Here is a 19735-nt window from a genome sequence, read left to right as displayed (position 1 = left end):
TCATAGCAGCCTTACTCCTAATAGTCAAAAACTGAAAAAATAGTTTCCTTCAATAGATGAATGGTTAAACCATGGTACACCTATACCATGGAATAGTACTTGGCAATAAAGGAACTACTGAAACACACAACTTGGTTGAGTCTCCAGGGGATTATGTTGAGTGAAAAAAAAAACAATACCAAAAGGTTACATACTATATGCATTCAATTAAGTGATAAAATTATAGAGATGGAGAAGAGATCACACTTGCCAAGGGTTAGGAATAGACAAGTGGGGAAAGGAAAAGGAGGATGGGTTTGGTTATAGAAGGGCAATACAAGCATACTTTCTGGTGATAGAACCGTTCTGTATCTTGACTATGATAGGAACATACAAACTTTCTCAAGTGACAAAATTGTTTTTAAAAAAGCCGAAAGTCAGACACACAAATGAATACAAACTGCAGCCTTATGAGATGTTACCACTGGGGAAAATTGGGGAAAGGGTATCTCTCTGTATTATTTCTTACAACTACATATGAATTTATAATGATTTCAAGATAAAACTTTTAATTTAAAAAACAGCTAACACTAATTTGCATGAAGGGTGTTTTAAAATCTAGATTGAAGAATGCTATCTGTAATATGTGTCATTTCAAACTCACCCAAATTGGGATGGATGCAGAAAGATGACAAGGCTCTACCTGGGCCCACATCTTCATTTTCCAGTAGAGCAGAGTAATTCACCACACCAGGGTTATTTGCCAGATTGGGTTCTCCTTGTGACAGACCTGCCATAGGTACTGCTGTAGTAGCATCGGCAAATGAGATGACAGCATGGGTACTTTCAGCACCTCCACTGATAAAGTTACATGGCATACCGAAACAAGGAAATGAGCCACCTTGTGTGACATACGGCTGTAATGAACGTGAGGAGACAATTCTGGGATATGATGAACTCTCACTGAGGTCTCCTTCCTGCAGTTCAGGACATGCTGCTGACTCAAGAGATGCTACAGCAGGGCTGGCCCAGGCATGGGTTTCCTGCCTTTCTGCTGGTGGTGGTGTGCTAGACTGTACCTATCCCGGGTAAGAGAACAGAATGAGTAAAGTTATTTTCTTCGGTTCCTAGACTTCAATTTTTCCATGAGACATACAATCAAAACTTTTTTGTGTAAATCCAGATGACCTCTAAAATGACACCAACCCAGTATAAATCAACTGTAACTTAAAATGAGGCTTAAAAAGTTGATTTTAAAAAAACATTCCTATGTATTTTCCTTGCAACATCATTTTCCATTGTTAAGGATAAATGCTGTACTTTGATTATATGATTTTTATTCTTCTTCAACCCTGCGTTTTATACATGATAATTACTAACATAAAAATACTAAGTGTTGTAATCTGTCAGACCTAAACTTCAGCATTCTTCCAAGGGAATTTTAGTCCCCCATCTGCTATTAAAGTAAGTAGAGAAAAGCCTTGCTAATCTCAGAGTTACTAGTTCTCTATCAGTTCTAACTGATTGGTGTCTTTAGGAGCTAGAGGTTTATCAAAGTTGTAAAAATGTTTTTGTAACACACATTTTATCAAAGGTGGTTGCTCCCAAGAACACTGCACTTCTGAAACAGCTCCACAAAGATGGTCAACTTGCATAGTGGTATTTTCAATAAGATCTTCTACATTCTATTATACTTAAAAAATAGTAGTTCATATTTCAAAAGAAACATAACATATGTGAAAACGCCATAAGTCAAATGTTAACTGCTAGACACAACAAAAGTTCTCAAGCCACCAGAAATGTCTTGCTCCTATTCGAGGCCTGGCTGTAGGTGACACAAAGCCAGCAGGCTGAGCTCAGGAGCCCCAATATCCCCTCTGCTGCTCTACCCCATGCAGGCACTAAGGATGCTCTAATGCCAGCAAATGAAAGTGCCGCTATGCCTCTACACCAGCACATTGATGATGAAGACACTGCACATCAAGGAAGGTGCTATTTTACGAAAGAAATCCTCAAATCTGCTAAAAGGCCAAAGACTCACTTTATAATGTTCATATGTAACATATATGTTCATCTATGTACAAATATGAAGTCTATATTATATACAGAGAGTGAGTGTTCCACTCCAGAAAGAATAGTAAGCCAAATATAACAGATGTGACTTTTGGCTTCAAACATTTTAAAATCATGCAGTCAACAACTAATCTTACAAAACCATTGAGTACACATCCCCTACGTGCCAATCAAGCATATATGACTGATAAAAATCTGAGAATTCCTCTTGAAATACACAGAAACTTTGGGCAAAAAAAAAAAAAATACACTTAAACAAAGGGCCAGAAACATTTCCTCATTCATTCATTCAACTAAACCTTTATTGACGGCCTACCATCTGGCAGAACTACTTTGCTATGTGTTGGAAACATGGACTGAAAGAAAGCTCCTAGCCGAGCACGGTGGCTCACGCCTGTAATCCCAGCACTTTGGGAGGCCGAGACAGGCGGATCACTTGAGCTCAGAAGTTCGAGACCAGCCTGAGCAATATGGCAGAACTCCATCTCTAACAAAAACAACAACAACAACAACAAAACCTCCGTTTCCGGAAAAAAAAAAAAATACGAAAAAGTAGCCAGGCATGGTGGCATGCACCTGTAGTCCCAGATACTTGGGAGCCTGAGGTGGGAGAATCACCTGAGCCTGGGAAGTTGAGGATACAGTGAGCCACGACTGCACCACTGCACTCCTGCCTGGGCAATGGAATGAGACCCTGTCAAAAAAAAGCTCCTGTCCTAGAGGAACTACCATCTCAGCTGGGAGAGAGACAAGTAAAGAGAGGATTCCAATAGACAAAGTGATTAGCAGCCTGGAACAGTGGTTTGCAAAGTGGTCCACAGACCAGTAGCATCAACATCACCTGAAGCTCATTAGAAATGCCAAATTTCAGGCTGTACCCCAGACCTCTGGAGTCAGAAACTCTGAGAGTGGCAACAGTGGTCTATGTTTTCACAAGCCCCCAGGTGATTCTGATGCTCCCAGTAAGAAACACTGGGCTATGGCAATGAGGTAAATAGTGCAGGCTCTAGGGGAACATGGTTGGGATCAAACACTAGAGTCCAGCCACTTATTGGCTGTGTGACCCTGGGCAAGTTACTTAACCTCTCTGTGCTTCAATGTCCTCATGTAGGGAATCGGAATGAAAATCTCTCTCAGGGTTCTCTTGAGGACAAGAACCTTGCTATAGTATTAGGTTAATATTAACAGTAACAATACTACACTATGCCCGGTCCAACAGTGCTCAGTGGTCTCTTCCTGTTACTATTGTTATTACCAGCACCATGACACAGACAGGAACAGGAGGCTAAGTGTGCACAGAAGAGTGGGCCTAACCCAGGCTGGCAGTCATGGAGAGCTTTTCAGAGGAGGTGAGGTCTGAAGTGAGAATTAAAAACATGAGAAGGTGCTCTCCAGGTGAGGATGCATGGAAGGGTTTACAGGGTAGAAGAAACAGTAGGTTCAAAAATACCCAGAGAGAAAAACAGGAAGCCAGATGTGAAGACAGCAATTATGAATGACATTCCAGGAGCGGGGCTGCCATGGGAAGGAGAGAGTGAGGATGACAGCAAAGAAGGGATGGGAGGCAAGAGAAGTGGCTTCTCCAAGCTGTGGGAGAACTTGTAGAGGGGAAGGAGGGACAGGGGCTAGAGCCAGAGGAGAGAGAAAGGGACGCCCGATGGGGGGCAGCTCTGAGTTCGGGGAGGGGACTAGATGCAGAAAGCAGCAAGGATGTCAGCCCTGGTCACTAGAATGGTCGGGAAGGGGTCAGAAGAAGGGCGAGGATGGGGGCAGTTGGTTGGCTGTGGGGACAGATATGAGGAGTTGGAGGAGAGGACTGCCCCAGGCACTCCACTGTCTCCAGGAGTGAAGAGGCAGGACTAGGGGGCTGAGATAGGCTGGGGACTGCCAACAGAGGGGGTCCTCCTCTGCTCCCAGCTAAGCAGGACGGAGGTGGACTCAAGAGGGAACTGGGATGAAAGAACAAGGCATGCTGCAGCGCCACCCCGTGATCTAGAACGGGCAGGGGAGGAAAGAGCCAACTCCTTAGGAGCAATGGAGAGGAGCCATTGGGGCCATTTCAGGCTGACTGTGGCCCTAGGCACCTCCTCCCACAGATACTGCCTCCCACCCCAGTGTGCAGGCTTGCCGAGGGGGACCCTGGTCTAGCAGTGCAGGGGAGGCAGGCTAGGGAGAACCTGCTCCCTACCTTCTCAGCTCGCCTCTGTACCCACTTCCCCCCCCTCAAAACTGCATGTGTCCCTTGGAAGCCCTCCACCTTTCTGTTCTCCCCCATGATCATGATAAATGCCCAAACAATTTCACTTCCCAAAATATTTTAGCTCATTCCATTCAAGAAACATTATACACGGTAAGAAACATTTTTTTTTCTAATAAACCTTCATTACCTCTGGCTTATAACACAAAATCCCCGGTAATCACATATTTACCAACATGGTGATTCTTATAAGGAAAAGAAGGAAACAAAATGCTTCAGAGCTCATTGTCTAATGAAAAGAAGCATACAGATTCAGGAGAGAGAGATATTTCCTTAAGCCTGAGTTCAGAGTAATTCTACAGTGTATACGAAGACTGAAAAAGAATCCAAATTGCTTTCTTGGAATATATTTGGCAATGAGGATTTAATATAATATAAAGATTCAAAGTCTGGTATACACTCATTAATGATACTTCCACCTTCTTCACAATCAAGTATTTATGTTACTGTCTAAGGAAAGTTTATTAATAAACCAAAAGGAAATATGAAAGAAAGAAAAGTTCAGGACTTCTATTTCATTTTCAAGAAGCACCTAAGGCCTATTTGTGATATCAAAGGACCTTTGCCGATTGCAAATCCTACAACTACAGGAAAAGATATATTTGCAGAATTGTGTTCTCTTTAACCCAGCTACACTTAAGACACCATTTTCATCAAGCTTAACCATTTATATACTTTGTGGTAGATAAACGAGTTTTCTAGCACCAGAACTGCTTTAAAAGCAAGTGTTTCTAACCATGAACAAAGAACCAAATGTTAAATGGCTTTTGATTTTCAAATAAACCAACAGTGACACTCTGTGGACAAGACAAGAAACACTTAACCACCTATATTTCTTGATAAATTAATCTGTAAATCATCTTAAAATATTTTTTGGAGTAAGGCAGGGTATAAATAAGTAACCAAACAGTAAATAACCATTATATTTCTGAAAAATTATTCTAAGGATGAATTGTGGGCCATAAAAATAATTTTAACATAAACATACCAAGTAGTTATCTACTTCTTTGTTTCAAAATACATAATAAAAAATTAACTGAATTAGCCCAGCATTACAAACTTATTAGACAGCCAAAATTATATCAAATTATAATAGATATTAATAATTGTAAACACAATATTACCATCTTACCCTTGTATAGTGCTTCATGCTTTCCAAAGTGCTTTCAGATAATTATGTACAAAACCATGACACTGGGCAGATAATTAGCATTATCCCCAAAAATGAAAACATTGAGGCTGACAGAAGTTAGGAATTGCCTACACTACTTACGTGGCACTGATATCCACATCCTTATGTAGGTAAACAAATACATTTTCTGTTAAGCCAAATTATATATAGTTTAATAATCTATTTTATTCAACTTCAGAGATCAAAAAGCACAGGAGAATATAGTGGTAATGTAAAACAGTACGACCACTTAGAAAAACTGGCAATTTCTCATAAACTTTCAATTACCCCATTACCTAATACTTCCACTCCCAGGTATTTACCCAAATTAAATGTAAACATAGGTTCACAAAGAGACTGCCATAAGCGTTTTCATAGTCACTTTATTCCTAATAGCCCAAAATTGCAAACAACCCAAATGTCCATCAAAAGAATGGATAGGCCGGGTGCGGTGGCTCATGCCTATAATCCCAGGGCTTTGGGAAGCTGAGGCAGGCAGATCACCTGAGGTCAGGAGTTTAACACCAGCCTGGCCAACATGGTGAAACACCGTCTCTACTAAAAATACAAAAATTAGTCAAATGTGGTGGTGGGCGCCTGTAATTCCAACTAGTCAGGAAGCTGAGGTAGGAGAATTGCTTGAACCCGGGAGGTGGAGGTTGCAGTGAGCCGAGATGGTGTCACTGCACTCCAGCCTGGATGACATAGCAAGACTCCGTCTCAGAGGGAAAAAAAAAAAAAATGGGTAAGCAGATTATGAGTATTCATATGACAGAATACCACTCAGCAATGAACAGGAATGTAATATTAATACTATGAAACAAATCTCCAAAACATTATTCTAAGGAAAAAAGACTATGACCCAAAACAGTACATACCATACAATTCTATTTATGTGAAGTTCTAGAACAGGCAAAACTCATCTAGGATGGAAAAAAACATCAAAATGTATTTCCCCCAAAGTTAAGGGAGATGGGGACTTACTGGGAAGAGGTCCCAGGTCACTTTCTAGGGTGATGAAAATGTTCATTACCATCTTTTTTTTTTTTTTTTTTTTTTTTTTTTTTGAGACAGAGTATTGTTCTGTCACCCAGGCTGGAGTGCAGTGGCACAATCTCGGCTCAATGCAACCTCCGCCTCCCAGGTTCAAGTGATTCTCCTGCCTCAGCCTCCCGAGTAGCTGGGATTTCAGGCATGCACCACCACGCCCAGCTAATTTTTTTGTATTTTTAGTAGAGATGGGGTTTCACCATGTTGACCAGGCTGGTCTCAAACTTCTGACCTCAGGGGATCTACCTGCCTTGGCCTCCCAAAGTGCTGAGATTACAGGCGTGAGCCACCACGCCCGGCCAAAATGTTTATTATCTTCATGGGGTGTAAGTATACACATTTTTCAAAACTCACTGATTTGTGCATTTGACTGCATGAAATTCAACTCCATTTCTTAAAAAGAAATACAGCAGAATGAAAAGAACAAAGAGAGATTTTCACTTTAATAAACAAACCATAATATCTACCTCTGGAGTAGATAATCTTCCTCTTTTTGGCAAATCCACTTCCTCTGAGTTGTAACTGTATCTTTTTAAATGTACTGGGCATTTGATCTGTGAAATGGTTTGGTCACCATGGGCTACTGCGAAGCAATGCATAAAAAAGTTATTTCATACACTACTCTCTTAATAACCTTAATACGGATATGTTCTCAGAATGCTAACTCAAATTGAATTGGACTTTGGGTTGAATTTTAGAGTGACAAAACAAGAATTCTTCCATGATCAATTTAGAGTAACTCTTTTAAAACTGAAGGGCTATATTACCCATGACTAGGAATAAGAATCAAATCAAATGCAATTGCAAACTGTGAAGTGACTGCTTAGTAACTTCAAGCCTACACAGTAAATGCTGTAAACAAATGAACAAGAGAATGCAAGGGCTAACTGCTTTTGTAAAGGAGCCCCAAAAGGCCCTTGACTAAGGAGACGGCATTGTGTACAAAATGTAAGCCAGGAATCTATTCTAGATCGGACCCCCACCACTATGTGGGCTGGGCAGACCACTAGAGACACCACCTCCTCATCTGCCAGGTTAACATCAGTTGAGATGATCTCTAAGGTCCATTTCAACTTTCAAGTTAGGATTGCCTTATTAAAGTTTATATTCATCCTAAATAAATGGATGTGAAATGTAAGCCAAACAATCTAGAATTAGGAAGGTCTGGTTATGGCTCTGAGTCACTTAACTACGGAACTAGAAGAAGACATTGACCGCAACAGTATTGGATTATATCTTGTACTAGAGATTTGCTTTGAAAGCCTGCATCACAGTGACTGGGAGGGACACTTTAATGAAAGAGCTACTTCACTTAAACCTTCCTGAGCCAGGGCAGTAATGAGAGGCACAATTAAGGGATTCAGGTTTCATCTCTTTCCTGTTCCCTTTCATTCTATAGTGGAGATTCTAATGACCAAGGACCCAAAAGAGAGAAATCAAAAGGGGATAAAGAAAATGGGAGAACTCTCAAGTTAGATAAACACAGACTAAAGTTATATAGAAATATCAAGTTATAAAATACCTCCAGGCTGGACCCAGTGGCTCACACCTGTAATCCCAACATTTTAGGAGGCTGAGGCAGGATGATCATTTGAGCTCAAGAGTTGGAGACCAGCCTGGGCAACATGGCAAGATATCATCTCTAATAAAAATTTTTAAAAAATTAGCTGGCATGGTGGCATGCACCTGTCATCCCAGCTACTGGGAAGGCTGAGGTGGGAGAATTGCTTGAGCCCAAGAGGTTGAAGCTGCAGTAAGCTGTGATCGTGCCACTGCACTCCAGCCTGGGTGACAGAGTGATACCCTGTCTCAAAAAATATAATAATAATAATAAAAGATACAGTAAGATACCTCCAAATTGAGCTGTAACTTCAACCAAATTTTATTTTTTAAACTGTTTGAGTTTTTTCTGACTATAATACAGGCTATAAGTAATTAAATTCTGATGTATTCAAACAAAGGAACTACACAGCAATGAGAATAAACCAACTATTGGAGCACATAGCAAGAAGTAAAAAAAGCCAGACACAAGCCGGGTGTGGTGGCACGTGCCTATAGTTCCAGCTACACAGGAGCTGAGGCAGGAGGATCAATTGAGCCCAGGAGTTCAAGTACAGCATGGGCAACACGGCAGGACCCTGTTTCTGAAAAAAATGCCAGATATAAAAGAGAGTATAGCATATGATTCAATTGGTATAAAACTCAAAAACAGAAAAAAGTAATCAATGGTAGGAGAAGTCAGGATAGTGGTTACCTTACAAAGAAGAGTAGTGACTGAAAGGGGCTGGATAAGATTCTAGGGAGCTCATAACCTTATATTTCTTGTTATGGGTGCTGGTTATATGCATGTATTAGTTTGAAAATTATTTAAGCTGTATATTTATGATGTGTGCATATTTTGTATGTCATATAACTTCCATAAAAAGTTCACCTATGGCCGGGCGTGGTGGCTCATGCGTGTAATTCCAGCACTTTGGGAGGCTGAGGCGGGCGGATCACTTGAGGCCAGGAGTTCGAGACCAGCCTGGCCACAATGTAAAATCCCCTCTCTATTAAAAATACAAAAATTAGCTGGGTGTGGTGGTGCACGTCTGTAATCCCAGCTACTCGGGAGGCTGAGGCAGAAGAGTCGCTTGAGCCCAGGAGGCAGAGATTGCAGTGAGCCGAGATCACACCACTGCACCCCAACCTGGGCGACAGAGAGAGACTCCATCTCAAAAAAAAAAAAAAAGTTCACCTAAAAAATTCAGCTCATTATAAATAACTCAGAATCTAAATAAAAAGAGAAAGCAATCCATCAGCAATAAATATTGTAACCTTTAAATACATTTATTTATCTTACTCATATATTTTTTAAGCAATTTTGTGTGTCATTTATAATTTTTAAAATATTTTTAAATGCCTGCATGATATTCCATTTTATGGTTGTCCAGAGGTTCTGTTATCTGTTTTCCACTGTAGGACATTTATATGGCTTCTAATTTTTCACTATTTTGATATAATGATGTGTATACATTGAAAGGCAAACATTTATCATTTCAATCATTTGTAAGTATACAATTCAGTGGCATTAAATATATTCAGAGACTTGTATAACGATCATCACTATCTATACCCAAAATATTTCTATCATCTCCAACATATACTCTGTACCCATTACACTCCCCCTCACCTCAGTCCCTGGTAACCTCTATTCTACTTTCTGTCTCCATGATATCAGATGTTCTATAACACACTAAAGAAGCATCCTGCTAGCCCTGCTTATAGTTTTAAAACCAAAACAGATAAGTGATATCAAACTGCTTTTTTGGTATCAGATCAGGGAGCAAACCATAACCTGTGGACCAAATCCGCTTTGCCACCTGCTTTTGTATAGCTTATAAGCTAAGATGTTATGGAGTTTTTTTACATTTCTAAATTATGGGGGGGGGGGAGAATATTTCCTGAAATGGAAAAATTATAGGAAATTCAAATTTCCATAAAGTTTTATTGAAACACAGCCACAACCATCCGTTTACATATCAGCTGCTTTCATGCTATAAAGGCAGAGTTAAATACTTAAAGCAGAGACCTTATGGCCTGTGAAGCCTAAAATATTTACTATCTGGCCCCTTACAGAAAAAATGTACCAGTTTCCAACATAAGCAATAACATTTCCATGTTTTGAAGAGAAGAAAATCCAATTCTCTAAGCAAAGGGTGAAGAATAAATTGTCATATAGCTAAGGAAGAAATATTCCAAGGAATTAACGTCTCATGACTCTCTGTACAAGTGAGGATGTGGAGGGTCTCACATTTCCTAGAGAGCCATTCAAAGGACTAGTGGCTATAGTAGTTCTGGTTGCAGGACTCCACTTTCCATGGGGTTTTGGAGGCTAATGTAAATTTCAAATTCCAATTGTTTGTTGTTGGCATGTAGTACAGTGATTAACTTTTGTATATTAACCTGTTTCCTGCAACCTTGCTATAATCACTTATGACTTCCAGAAGATTTTTGTTGATTCTTTGAGACTTTCTACATAGATAATCATGCCACCTGCTCCATGGACTCTTGACTCAAGCTGTTATTCCTAGAAGTTCAGTTTTAGCTTTTTACTTTTGCATTGCCACCAAATTGTTATAATTATAGTTGCCAGATATAAATAATTGTTCAAAGAGAATATATTCTCCCCAATGCTTCCTGAGACTGTCTCACACAGAACAAAAGAGACATGGCAAAGGTTAAGTGAAGGGAAAACGCAAGCAGAAGTAAACATTGTGGTATTACCACGAAGCTAAGCCCTCTGGTCATAACTAATTATTGTAAAGGTTACAGGAATATTTAAGCAATTTACTGGAAATGGGGACCAGAGAGCAAAATTTTGCCAAAGAGGAAATTTAACAAAATTACCATATGACATTTGGAGTGGACGGTGATGGTCATCACTGCCGCCTGGAAAATTTGGTTGTGTGGCTGTGTCATCAGTGGGATTATCTGCTGTGTCATAAGTGGAATAATTTGCTATGTCATCAGTGGAATTATCTGCTGTTTCAGAATCTTCCACCATCTCAATACTGCACTCATTGTTATCATCACTGTCGTCAACAGTTACAATAACAAAATCTAAGAATAAGCAAAGAGAAAGATTAGATTCAATACCACATTAAATAAACAGTTTCTTGAGGAAGCTACCTTATAAAGTTATAGATTGTTTAAAAAACATATCTTAGCTGAAAATTTGTATTATGTATTTTTATATCTGTAATCATTACAAGTTAGCTAATGAACCCATAGTAGGAAGTTTTGAAGTATGTATATACATATGTATGCGTATACACACATAGACTACTATCTCTAGTACTTCCAATTTCGTAGAGCAATAAATTTCTTCTCATTTAAGAAATGTGGCCAGCTGGCCCATGCCACAGTGTTCAATGATATCCTTTTAACTTAAATGATGCAACTGGTGTTAAGTAGACATACTTGTGGTGACCATGATGTTCTAAACTTGTTCTCTAAAAACTAGTATTAGTGTCTATGATGACTGATAATGCAGAAATAAAGTGGAAAAGTAAATGTTGTTATGAAATGAATTAAATCTGAATCTCACAAAATGTGAAATAGGTAACCACAAATATACCAGATGTGAAATATCAACTTGGTAAACCATTTTAATGAACACGAAAACACATTATGCAAAATGTCTAAGATCAAAATAAGCTTTATTTCTTAAAGCTGACCTGAAAAAGAACACATTTAAGCTTGAAGTATTTACTCAGAGATCACATTTAAACTACATCATAACTTGGATTTATTCTATTTATTTCAAAAAGACTAATGCAGGAGAATAAAATAATTAGCTAGTGTGAGGGGCATGTGATGATTGGAAAATGGTACTAAATTAGGAATCACAGAATGAATGTTCCAATTCAGGCTCTGTAATTATCCAGAGGTATGACCATTGGGCTAGATAAATTGACTCTTTTGCCTCTGTTTTCTCACCCATAAAAAGTGGGGTTTTTTTAAGAGTCACTCTGAAGTCTACTTAATAGTCTTCATGGAAAAAAAAAAATATATGACATTAGAAACCACTTAACTATCTAAACCAAAGTATTAAATAAACAAAAGCTTAAATAAATTATGGTATTTCCCTGAGCTGGAATGGTATATTGCCAATAAGAAGTGTGTTCTCAGGTAGGGCGCGGTAGCGAATGCCTGTAATCCCAGTACTTTGGGAGGCCAAGTGGGGCAGATCGCTTGAGCTCAGAAGTTCGAGACCAACCTGGGCAACATGGCAAAATTCCGTCTCTACCAAAAAATAATAATGATAATAATAATACAAAAATTAGCCATGCGTGGTGGCATGCGCCTGTAGTCCCAGTTACTCGGGAGGCTGAGGTGGGATGGCTTGCACCCGGGAGGCTGAGGTTGCAGTGAGCCAGGATCCCACCACTGCACTCCAGCCTGGGCGACAAAACGAGACCTTGTCTCAAACAAAAAAGGAAGGAAGGAAGGAAGGAAGGAAGGAAGGAAGGAAGGAGGGAGGGAGGGAGGGAGGGAGGGAGGGAGGGAGGGAGGGAGGGAAAGACGGAAGGAAGGAAGGAAGGAAGGAAGGAAGGAAGGAAGGAAGGAAGGAAGGAAGGAAGGAGAGGAGGAGGAGGAGGAGGCGAAGAAGCAGCAGCGGCAGCAGCAGCAGCATGTTCCCAAAGAAAATGTACTAATATTAGATATGCTTGTGAAATAAAGTTAAATAAAGTTAAAGGGGAGAAAAGGATTCAAAACAGAAAAATACAGTATAATCCTAACTTTGAGAGCCAAAGGTAACATACCAATGGTTATCTAGGTGGCTATCACTGAATAGCAAATTTATTATCATTAGACCTCTCTGTCGATTCTCTACAATAAACTTTAGATTCTGTCATCAGAAGAAAATAACCAAGGCAATTGAAAGTGTATTTTTAAGACAAGCTTTTGTGTATCAACAGATCTTTCAAACTAGAGCTAGTAAAGCTATTGACAATGCCACTAAGGTTTCTCAGTAAATATGTAAAAGTCCAATCAGTTCTTTTAGGTGTACACATAACTTTCCCAATTAAATTTTAAAATACATTTTAACATTTAGAAATTGAAGATGGCCGGGCGCAGTGGCTCTCACCCATAATCCCCGCACTTTGGGACGCCGAGGTGGGTGGATCACTTGAGGTCAGGAGTTCGAGACCAGCCTGGCCAACACAGTGAAACCCTGTCTCTACCAAAAAATACAGAAATCAGCGGCGCGTGGTGGCACGCGCCTGTAGTCCCAGCTACTCAGGAGGCTGAGGCGGGAGAATCGCTTGAACCTGGGAGGCAGAGGTTGCAGTGAGCCGAGATCGCGCCATTGCACTCCAGCCTGGGCGACACAGCGAGACTCCGTCTCAAGAAACAAAACAAAACGAACAAACAAAAACAAGAAATTGTTTGAACATTATACTACCAAGGCGCAAGGCTTTCAATTGCCATCAACTCATCAGATGAGGCACAGCTCACAATGAGGTCTGAAAACGGCTTTTCACGCCGGGACCACTTTGAGAAACACACAGCAAAACGGGGCCAATTACAACAGCCAGACCGCTCCGTTTGTTTTAAGAACAATCACTTTCTAAATCTTCCTGCGAGACTCTCCAAGGCAGCCCTTCCATTGCCGCCAGAACCGTATCCCATCGCCCAGCACTTGCCGCAGGCCGGACAAGTGAGGCCCAAAAGGGCACCCAGCCCACGGCCCGCTTTAGAAAACACCGCGCTGCAAAGCTGCTCGGAAAACCGCTCTCTTTTAGTCAACCTGAAGCCAGTTTGCCGCACTTGGGGAAAGTCGGGGAGAGGAGGGAGGGACGCGATCCGCCACCAACCAAATCAGAGCCTTTCCTGTTAACGACCGCGCGGCAAGGGGGCCGGGGCCGGACCCTCGCACGTCTCGACGGCCTCCCCCGCTCCACAGGGACCCCGATATCGCAGGATCTCCCGACTCCCGCCTCTGCTCCCGACACCCTACGTTTTTCTCTTCTTTCTCATTTACGTATTTACAATAAAACAGCGAAGTTGCACGGTCTCTAATCAATCGCGGTTACCATCAAAGCCTCAGACTCTGTCTCAACCGCAAAAGGTCTGACAGGAAATCAACTCCGGAGTTTGTCAATTCTTTAGACTCAAAGCTCTCACCCAGTGCGGTGGTTCACGCCAGTAATTTCAGCACTTTGGGAGACTGAGACGGGAGGATTGCCTGAGCCCAGGAGTTCGAGACCAGCGTGGGCAACATGACGAAATCCCGTCTCAACAAAAAATACAAAAATTAGCCGGGCGTGGTGGCGCGCGCCCGTAGTCTCCGCTCCTCAGGAGGCTGAGATGAGAGGACTGCTTGAACCCAGGAGGCGGAAGCTGCAGTGGGCCGAGATGGTGCCACTGCACTCCCGCCTGGGCGACAGAGCGAGACTCTGTCTGAAAACAAAACAAAACCAAGCAAAAAAAACCTCTGTGAAAGTTTGAGTCATTCCTCATTCCTCGCCCCTCATACCCCGCCTCACCAAAAAGAGAACAGCTGAAAAAGGATCAGCTTGTCCCAGAAAGTCGGCATCAAGTATCTTATAAGCTGCAAAATCTCAAAATGTCACCCGCGAGGGCACCCCGGGAGAGGCGGCGGGTACCACCCAAAACACCCCCTCAGAACACCCGGAATTTGAGGCAGCACCCCAGCCGCTATGCCAAAACGCTGAACAGGGCTGTGTTCCGCGGCTGCCCACCAGGGAAAATCAGTAAATTCAAGAAAAAGTGCGGCCGCACAGACCTGCTGTATCGCCGGAGCCCGGCGTCGCGACCGCCTACATTGTTTCCCGAACACTCGAGGCTTCGGAGAGAACCGTGGGCCGGAGGGCAACCAGGCCCAGCCTCTTTACACACTCTCGGCACAAGCCCGAATCACCCCAACGCCGAGCCACCAAGAGCCAAGGGGACGCCATGAACCTCAGGATCACCTCACGTCTCAGGGACATCTTGAGCCCCTGAGACGACCTAAACTCTGGGCCATCTCTGTCCACCGCGCCAAATTTCCCACCGGCGCGCTGAGCAATCGGCGGCAGATGGCCGATACTCAGAGGCTGCCCCCCGACATGCCCCGGCCGATGAGTAGCCAATCCTGCCGCCCCTGAATGGCCGCCTAAGTGGGTGCCGTCCAGACTCTGACAGAACTTGAGGCCCAAGTTAGTGGGCCAGTTGAGGCGAGGTCACCTTACCCTGTTCCTCGGTCCCCTCAGACATTGTGAGATGGCGGGGTCTAGCTCTGAGGCCCGCGACCTGAGGCCTACGTCTGCGCCGCGACTGTGTGGTAACTCCTTGGTAACTGCGTGGTAACTGCGTACACTCGTTGTCCGAGGCACAATGAGGCGCGGGCAGGAGCCTGGACCACGTCTCTGCGGCTGCGCAGTAGCACGTGACTCCTGGGGGGTCAAAGGGCCTCACCCCCCCCCACTTTCGACCTATTTTCTTAAAGTATCCTTTTCACAAAAATATATACATGTATGTGTATATGTATATATTTGTACTATATATGTGTGTGAATATATGTAGATATAGATACAGATGGAGAGAGAGAGAGAGAGAGAGATAATGAACTGGGAGCCAACAGTGTAATTCTGCTCGTCCCAAAAAGCACATCATAAAAAAAAAAAAGTCCAATGTAAGAGAATTGCGTTCAGACTTTCTAGTGTTTTCCGGGTTGCTTCCTCACATCCGGTGCCGGCTTTGGGAACAAATCCGAAAACAAGCCGACTTTGAAAATATGCCCCTAATAAATACCTAGCAACCCCTCCCCTCCCCTCCTTCCTGCCCCCTCTAGTAGTCTATAGCCTATTGTTCCCATCTTTCTATCCCTGTGTACCGGATATTTAAGCTCCTACTTACAAGTGAGAAGATTCAGTATGTGGTTTTCTGTTTCTGTGTTAATTCACTTAGGAGAAAGGCCTCCAGCTGTGTACGTGCTGCTGCAAAGGACATGGTTTTGTTCTTTGTTACGACTGCATAGTTTTCTTTATTCGGTCCACCATTGATGGACACCTGGATTGATTCCATGTCTTTACTATTGTCTTCACACCTTTCAAAACCTGTCTCAGTACTACATCTGTTCGAATAATACCTCCATCAAGACACTTTCCGATAGCCCCCTGGTAAGAAGGATCCCACAGCAGGTAATCTTCACGTCCCTATTAGTATTTAAATTGCTTTACCTGATATTATAAATCCTCGTCAACATGCCTCTCTCCTAAGTTCCTGGAGGACAGCACCATGTCTTATTTATATTTGAACACCACCTCCCTCACAAGATTCTAAGAATTAAATGTTATAAAATATAAAGAACCTGGTGCCTGGAATTTGGGATCCATTTCTTCACTGTGTCAGTTATACAATGACTCTTGGGACTGTGGGTCTCTTCATTTGGGGGAAGGGTAAGAATTTCTTTACTTGTGAGAAGCAAAGGTGTATATTGTTAGGTAGAAACACAGAGTTGTTTTGCTATCGTACTAGAGTGTACATATGTGTAGGAGGATGCATAGAGAAACCGAGGGCTGAAATGGATACACTGTGCTGGTTACCAATGTGTTACCTCTCACCTCCAACTTCACCCACTTTTGCCGACTCTGTGAAAGTGGATGTGGGCCCTTTAAATATTTTTCCCTTTGCCAGTAACACAGTTTAAACCTTTGGCAGTAGAAGGTGCTAAAAGGAGACGGTAGGAGAGGAAGGTTTTTTTTGCCTCCTGGTTGACCTGTGCTCTCTGAGGACATTGATGCAAAGTGTAGCTTTCTCCTGCAGGAGAAGGCAGATTTCCAGTACTTTATAGAGGATATATTTCCAGCAAATTCATCAAGTTGCAAGGTTGGGTTTCCAGCAAATTCCAGAGAATAGATTTACAGTGAAGTCCACCAGTGCAAGCCATTGAGTGAGTCTTAGACACTGTGTCTCAACCCTAAGGGTAGTGCCTGTTTCTTATAGCTGTAATTTGTAAAGAATATTTTAGAGTTTTATTACTAGCTAATCTCTCATTACTCCAGTCCTCTTTTATACTTAATAATTTTTTCTTTCTTTCTTTTTTTTTTTTTTTTCCTGAGACAGGGTCTGGCTCTGTCATCCAGGCTGGAGTGCAGTGACTCGATCATGGCTCACTGCAGCCTGGATCTCCCAGGTTCAAGCAATCCTCCCACCTCAGCCTCCTGAGTAGCTGCGACTACAGGCATGCACCACCATGCCCAGTTAATTTTAAATTTTTTTGTTGAGATGGGGGTCTCCCTATGTTGCCCAGGCTGGTCTCAAACTCCTGGGCTCAAGTGATCCTCTCGCCTCAGCCTCCCAAAGTGTTGGGATCACAGACATGAGACACCACACCCAACCAATAATTCTTTACATTAAACTTTCCCTGTTCAAATTACCACGTGGTATTTCTCTTCATATTGGACCTGGAGGGATGCACCCACCTTTTGGGATTTCCTTCTAGCACACAGTACTCAATAGGTACACAAGGTTTGTTCATGGACTGTAATTGAATAGCCAACAGATACTCAGTAATCCCCTTCAGTTTAATTTCTGGTCAGTCCTCTCCATTCATTTGTCTGAGGCCTCTTCTCCACAGACAGAGGTGGGAGGGAGGGAAGAAACACTTTCCTATTGTCACGCCTAAGACTGACTTTCCATTTCCTGTCCTAACTAAGCTACATTAACCTGAGCAGGAAGAACAGCAGGCAAGGGAGGCTTCCCAGCCACGGGAGAAGTGGGAGGAGATGCTGCAAAGCTGTCTGTTCCCAGGTGCAAGCTGGACCACAGGAACTACAGAGCAGGTATTTCTGTCAACAGCCAGTACAGTCACAGCAATGTGGAGTTCCGCAGCCTGTAATTGTGGATTGGTGAACATCTTCTGAAAGACAACTAAAAAAAAAAAAACTGGATGCAATGTTTTTTAAATATTATAGCATTAGGCCGGGCGCGGTGGCTAAAGCCTGTAATCCCAGCACTTTGGGAGGCCGAGGCAGGTGGATCACGAGGTCGGGAGTTCAAGACCAGCCTGGCCAAGATGGTGAAACCCGGTCTCTACTAAAGATACAAAAATTAGCCAGGCGTGGCAGCGGGTGTCTGTAGTCCCAGCTACTCGGGAGGCTGAGGCAGGGAATTGCTTGAACCTGGGAGGTGGAGGTGGCAGTGAGCCAAGATTGTGAAACAGCACTCCAGCTTGGGTGACAGAGCAAGACTCTGTCTATACACACACACACACACACACACACACACACACACACACACACCCCATTAAAGCATATCATAAAGTTAACAATTTCTGAGCTAAGATCTGAGAAAGACCCAAAACCTAGATAGGTGTGAGAAACTGAGAGCATTGCTTTTGTTCTTGGACATTTGCTGATGCAGAGGAGGCCAAAGGAGGCTGTGCTACACGTTGGGTGGTTTTGTGGAACTGAGGGACAAAAGTTGGAATCTGGGACCCACCAAAGGAGAGTCTGTAAATCACCTCCCACCTCAAACTGGGACCACAAAGAGACAAATCTTCAGAGTAAAAGTAACCAAAAACTAACCATGTGGTCTCTAGATCAGCCTGCGAATTTAGCACTCCCAGGTGCCTGCATAAAGCAAGCAAACATTCTCTCTTGCAAAGGTAATGGCAACTTATTTCTACAAAGAATTATTTATTTTATTTATTTATTTTAAAAGATATTATTTTTTAAATGTTTTTTATTTCAATAGCTTTTGGGGGTACAAGTGGTTTTTTGTTACAGGGATGAAATATATAGTGGTAAATTCTGAGATGTTACTGCATCCATCACCCAAGTAGTGTACACTGTACCCAATCTACAGAGTCTCACTCTGTCACCCAGGCTGGAGTACAGTAGCACAATATCAGCTCACTGCAACCTCTGCCTCCTGGGTTCAAGCGACTCTCCTGCCTCAGCCTCCCGAGTAGCTGGGACTACAGGTTACAGGACTACCACGTTTGGCTTTTTTTTTTTTTTTTTTTTTTTTTTTGTATTTTTAGTAGAGACAGGGTTTCACTATGTTGGCCAGGCAGGTTTCGAACTCCTAACCTCTGGTGATCTGCCTGCCTCAGCATCCCAAAGTGCTGGGATTACAGGTGTGAGCCACTGCAGTTTTTTTAATTCCACACCATCCTCCCACTCTCCTTCTTCTGAGTGTCCAATGTCCATTATGCCGCTCTGCATGCCTTTGTATACCCATAGCTTAGCTCCCACTTGTAAGTGAGAACATGCAGTAAGTGGTTTTCCATTCCTGAGTTACTTCACTTACAATAATGGCCTCCAGCTCTGTCCAAGTTGCCACAAAAGACAATATTTCATTCCCTTTTATGGCTGAGTAGTATTCCATGGTGTATATATACCACATTTTCTTTATCCACTCATCGGTCAGTGGGCACTTAGGTTGGTTCCATATCTTTGTAATTGTGAATTGGGCTGTAATAAATCTACATGTGGCAGGTGAATCACTTCAGGTCAGGAGTTCAAGATCAGTCTGGCCAACATGGTGAAACTCCGTCTCTACCAAAAATACAAAAAAAAAAAAACAAAAAAATTAGCCAGGCATGGTGGCAGGCACCTGTAATCCCAGCTAGGGGCAGGGGCAGGTTCCTAGCATCAACCTGGTTGATTTGCAGGGGAAGCAAGCAGGCCATGCAAGAAGAGAGGGAG

At 42.5% G+C, this 19735-nt stretch overlaps 1 protein-coding gene across 2 annotated transcripts in view; it reads right to left on the bottom strand.

The window, feature by feature from the left end:
- Positions 1-15296, bottom strand: part of BEND2 (BEN domain containing 2) — a 56281-nt gene extending 40985 nt beyond the window's left edge. For both annotated transcript variants that reach the window (XM_073013263.1, XM_073013264.1), the window contains exons 1-5: positions 15272-15296; positions 10920-11132; positions 8200-8334; positions 6998-7116; positions 644-1058 (exon numbers count right to left, since the gene is read on the bottom strand). In XM_073013263.1, coding sequence (XP_072869364.1) covers positions 644-1058; positions 6998-7116; positions 8200-8334; positions 10920-11132; positions 15272-15296 — 907 coding nt within the window. The remainder of the gene's footprint in view (positions 1-643; positions 1059-6997; positions 7117-8199; positions 8335-10919; positions 11133-15271) is intronic.
- Between the last annotated feature and the right edge of the window lie 4439 nt (positions 15297-19735).

This window comes from Chlorocebus sabaeus, chromosome X (genome assembly GCF_047675955.1).
Source record: "Chlorocebus sabaeus isolate Y175 chromosome X, mChlSab1.0.hap1, whole genome shotgun sequence".
NCBI classification, from domain to species: domain Eukaryota; kingdom Metazoa; phylum Chordata; class Mammalia; order Primates; family Cercopithecidae; genus Chlorocebus; species Chlorocebus sabaeus.
Note: the sequence above shows the minus strand (reverse complement) of the source record. Positions and strands in the feature narration are given on the sequence as shown.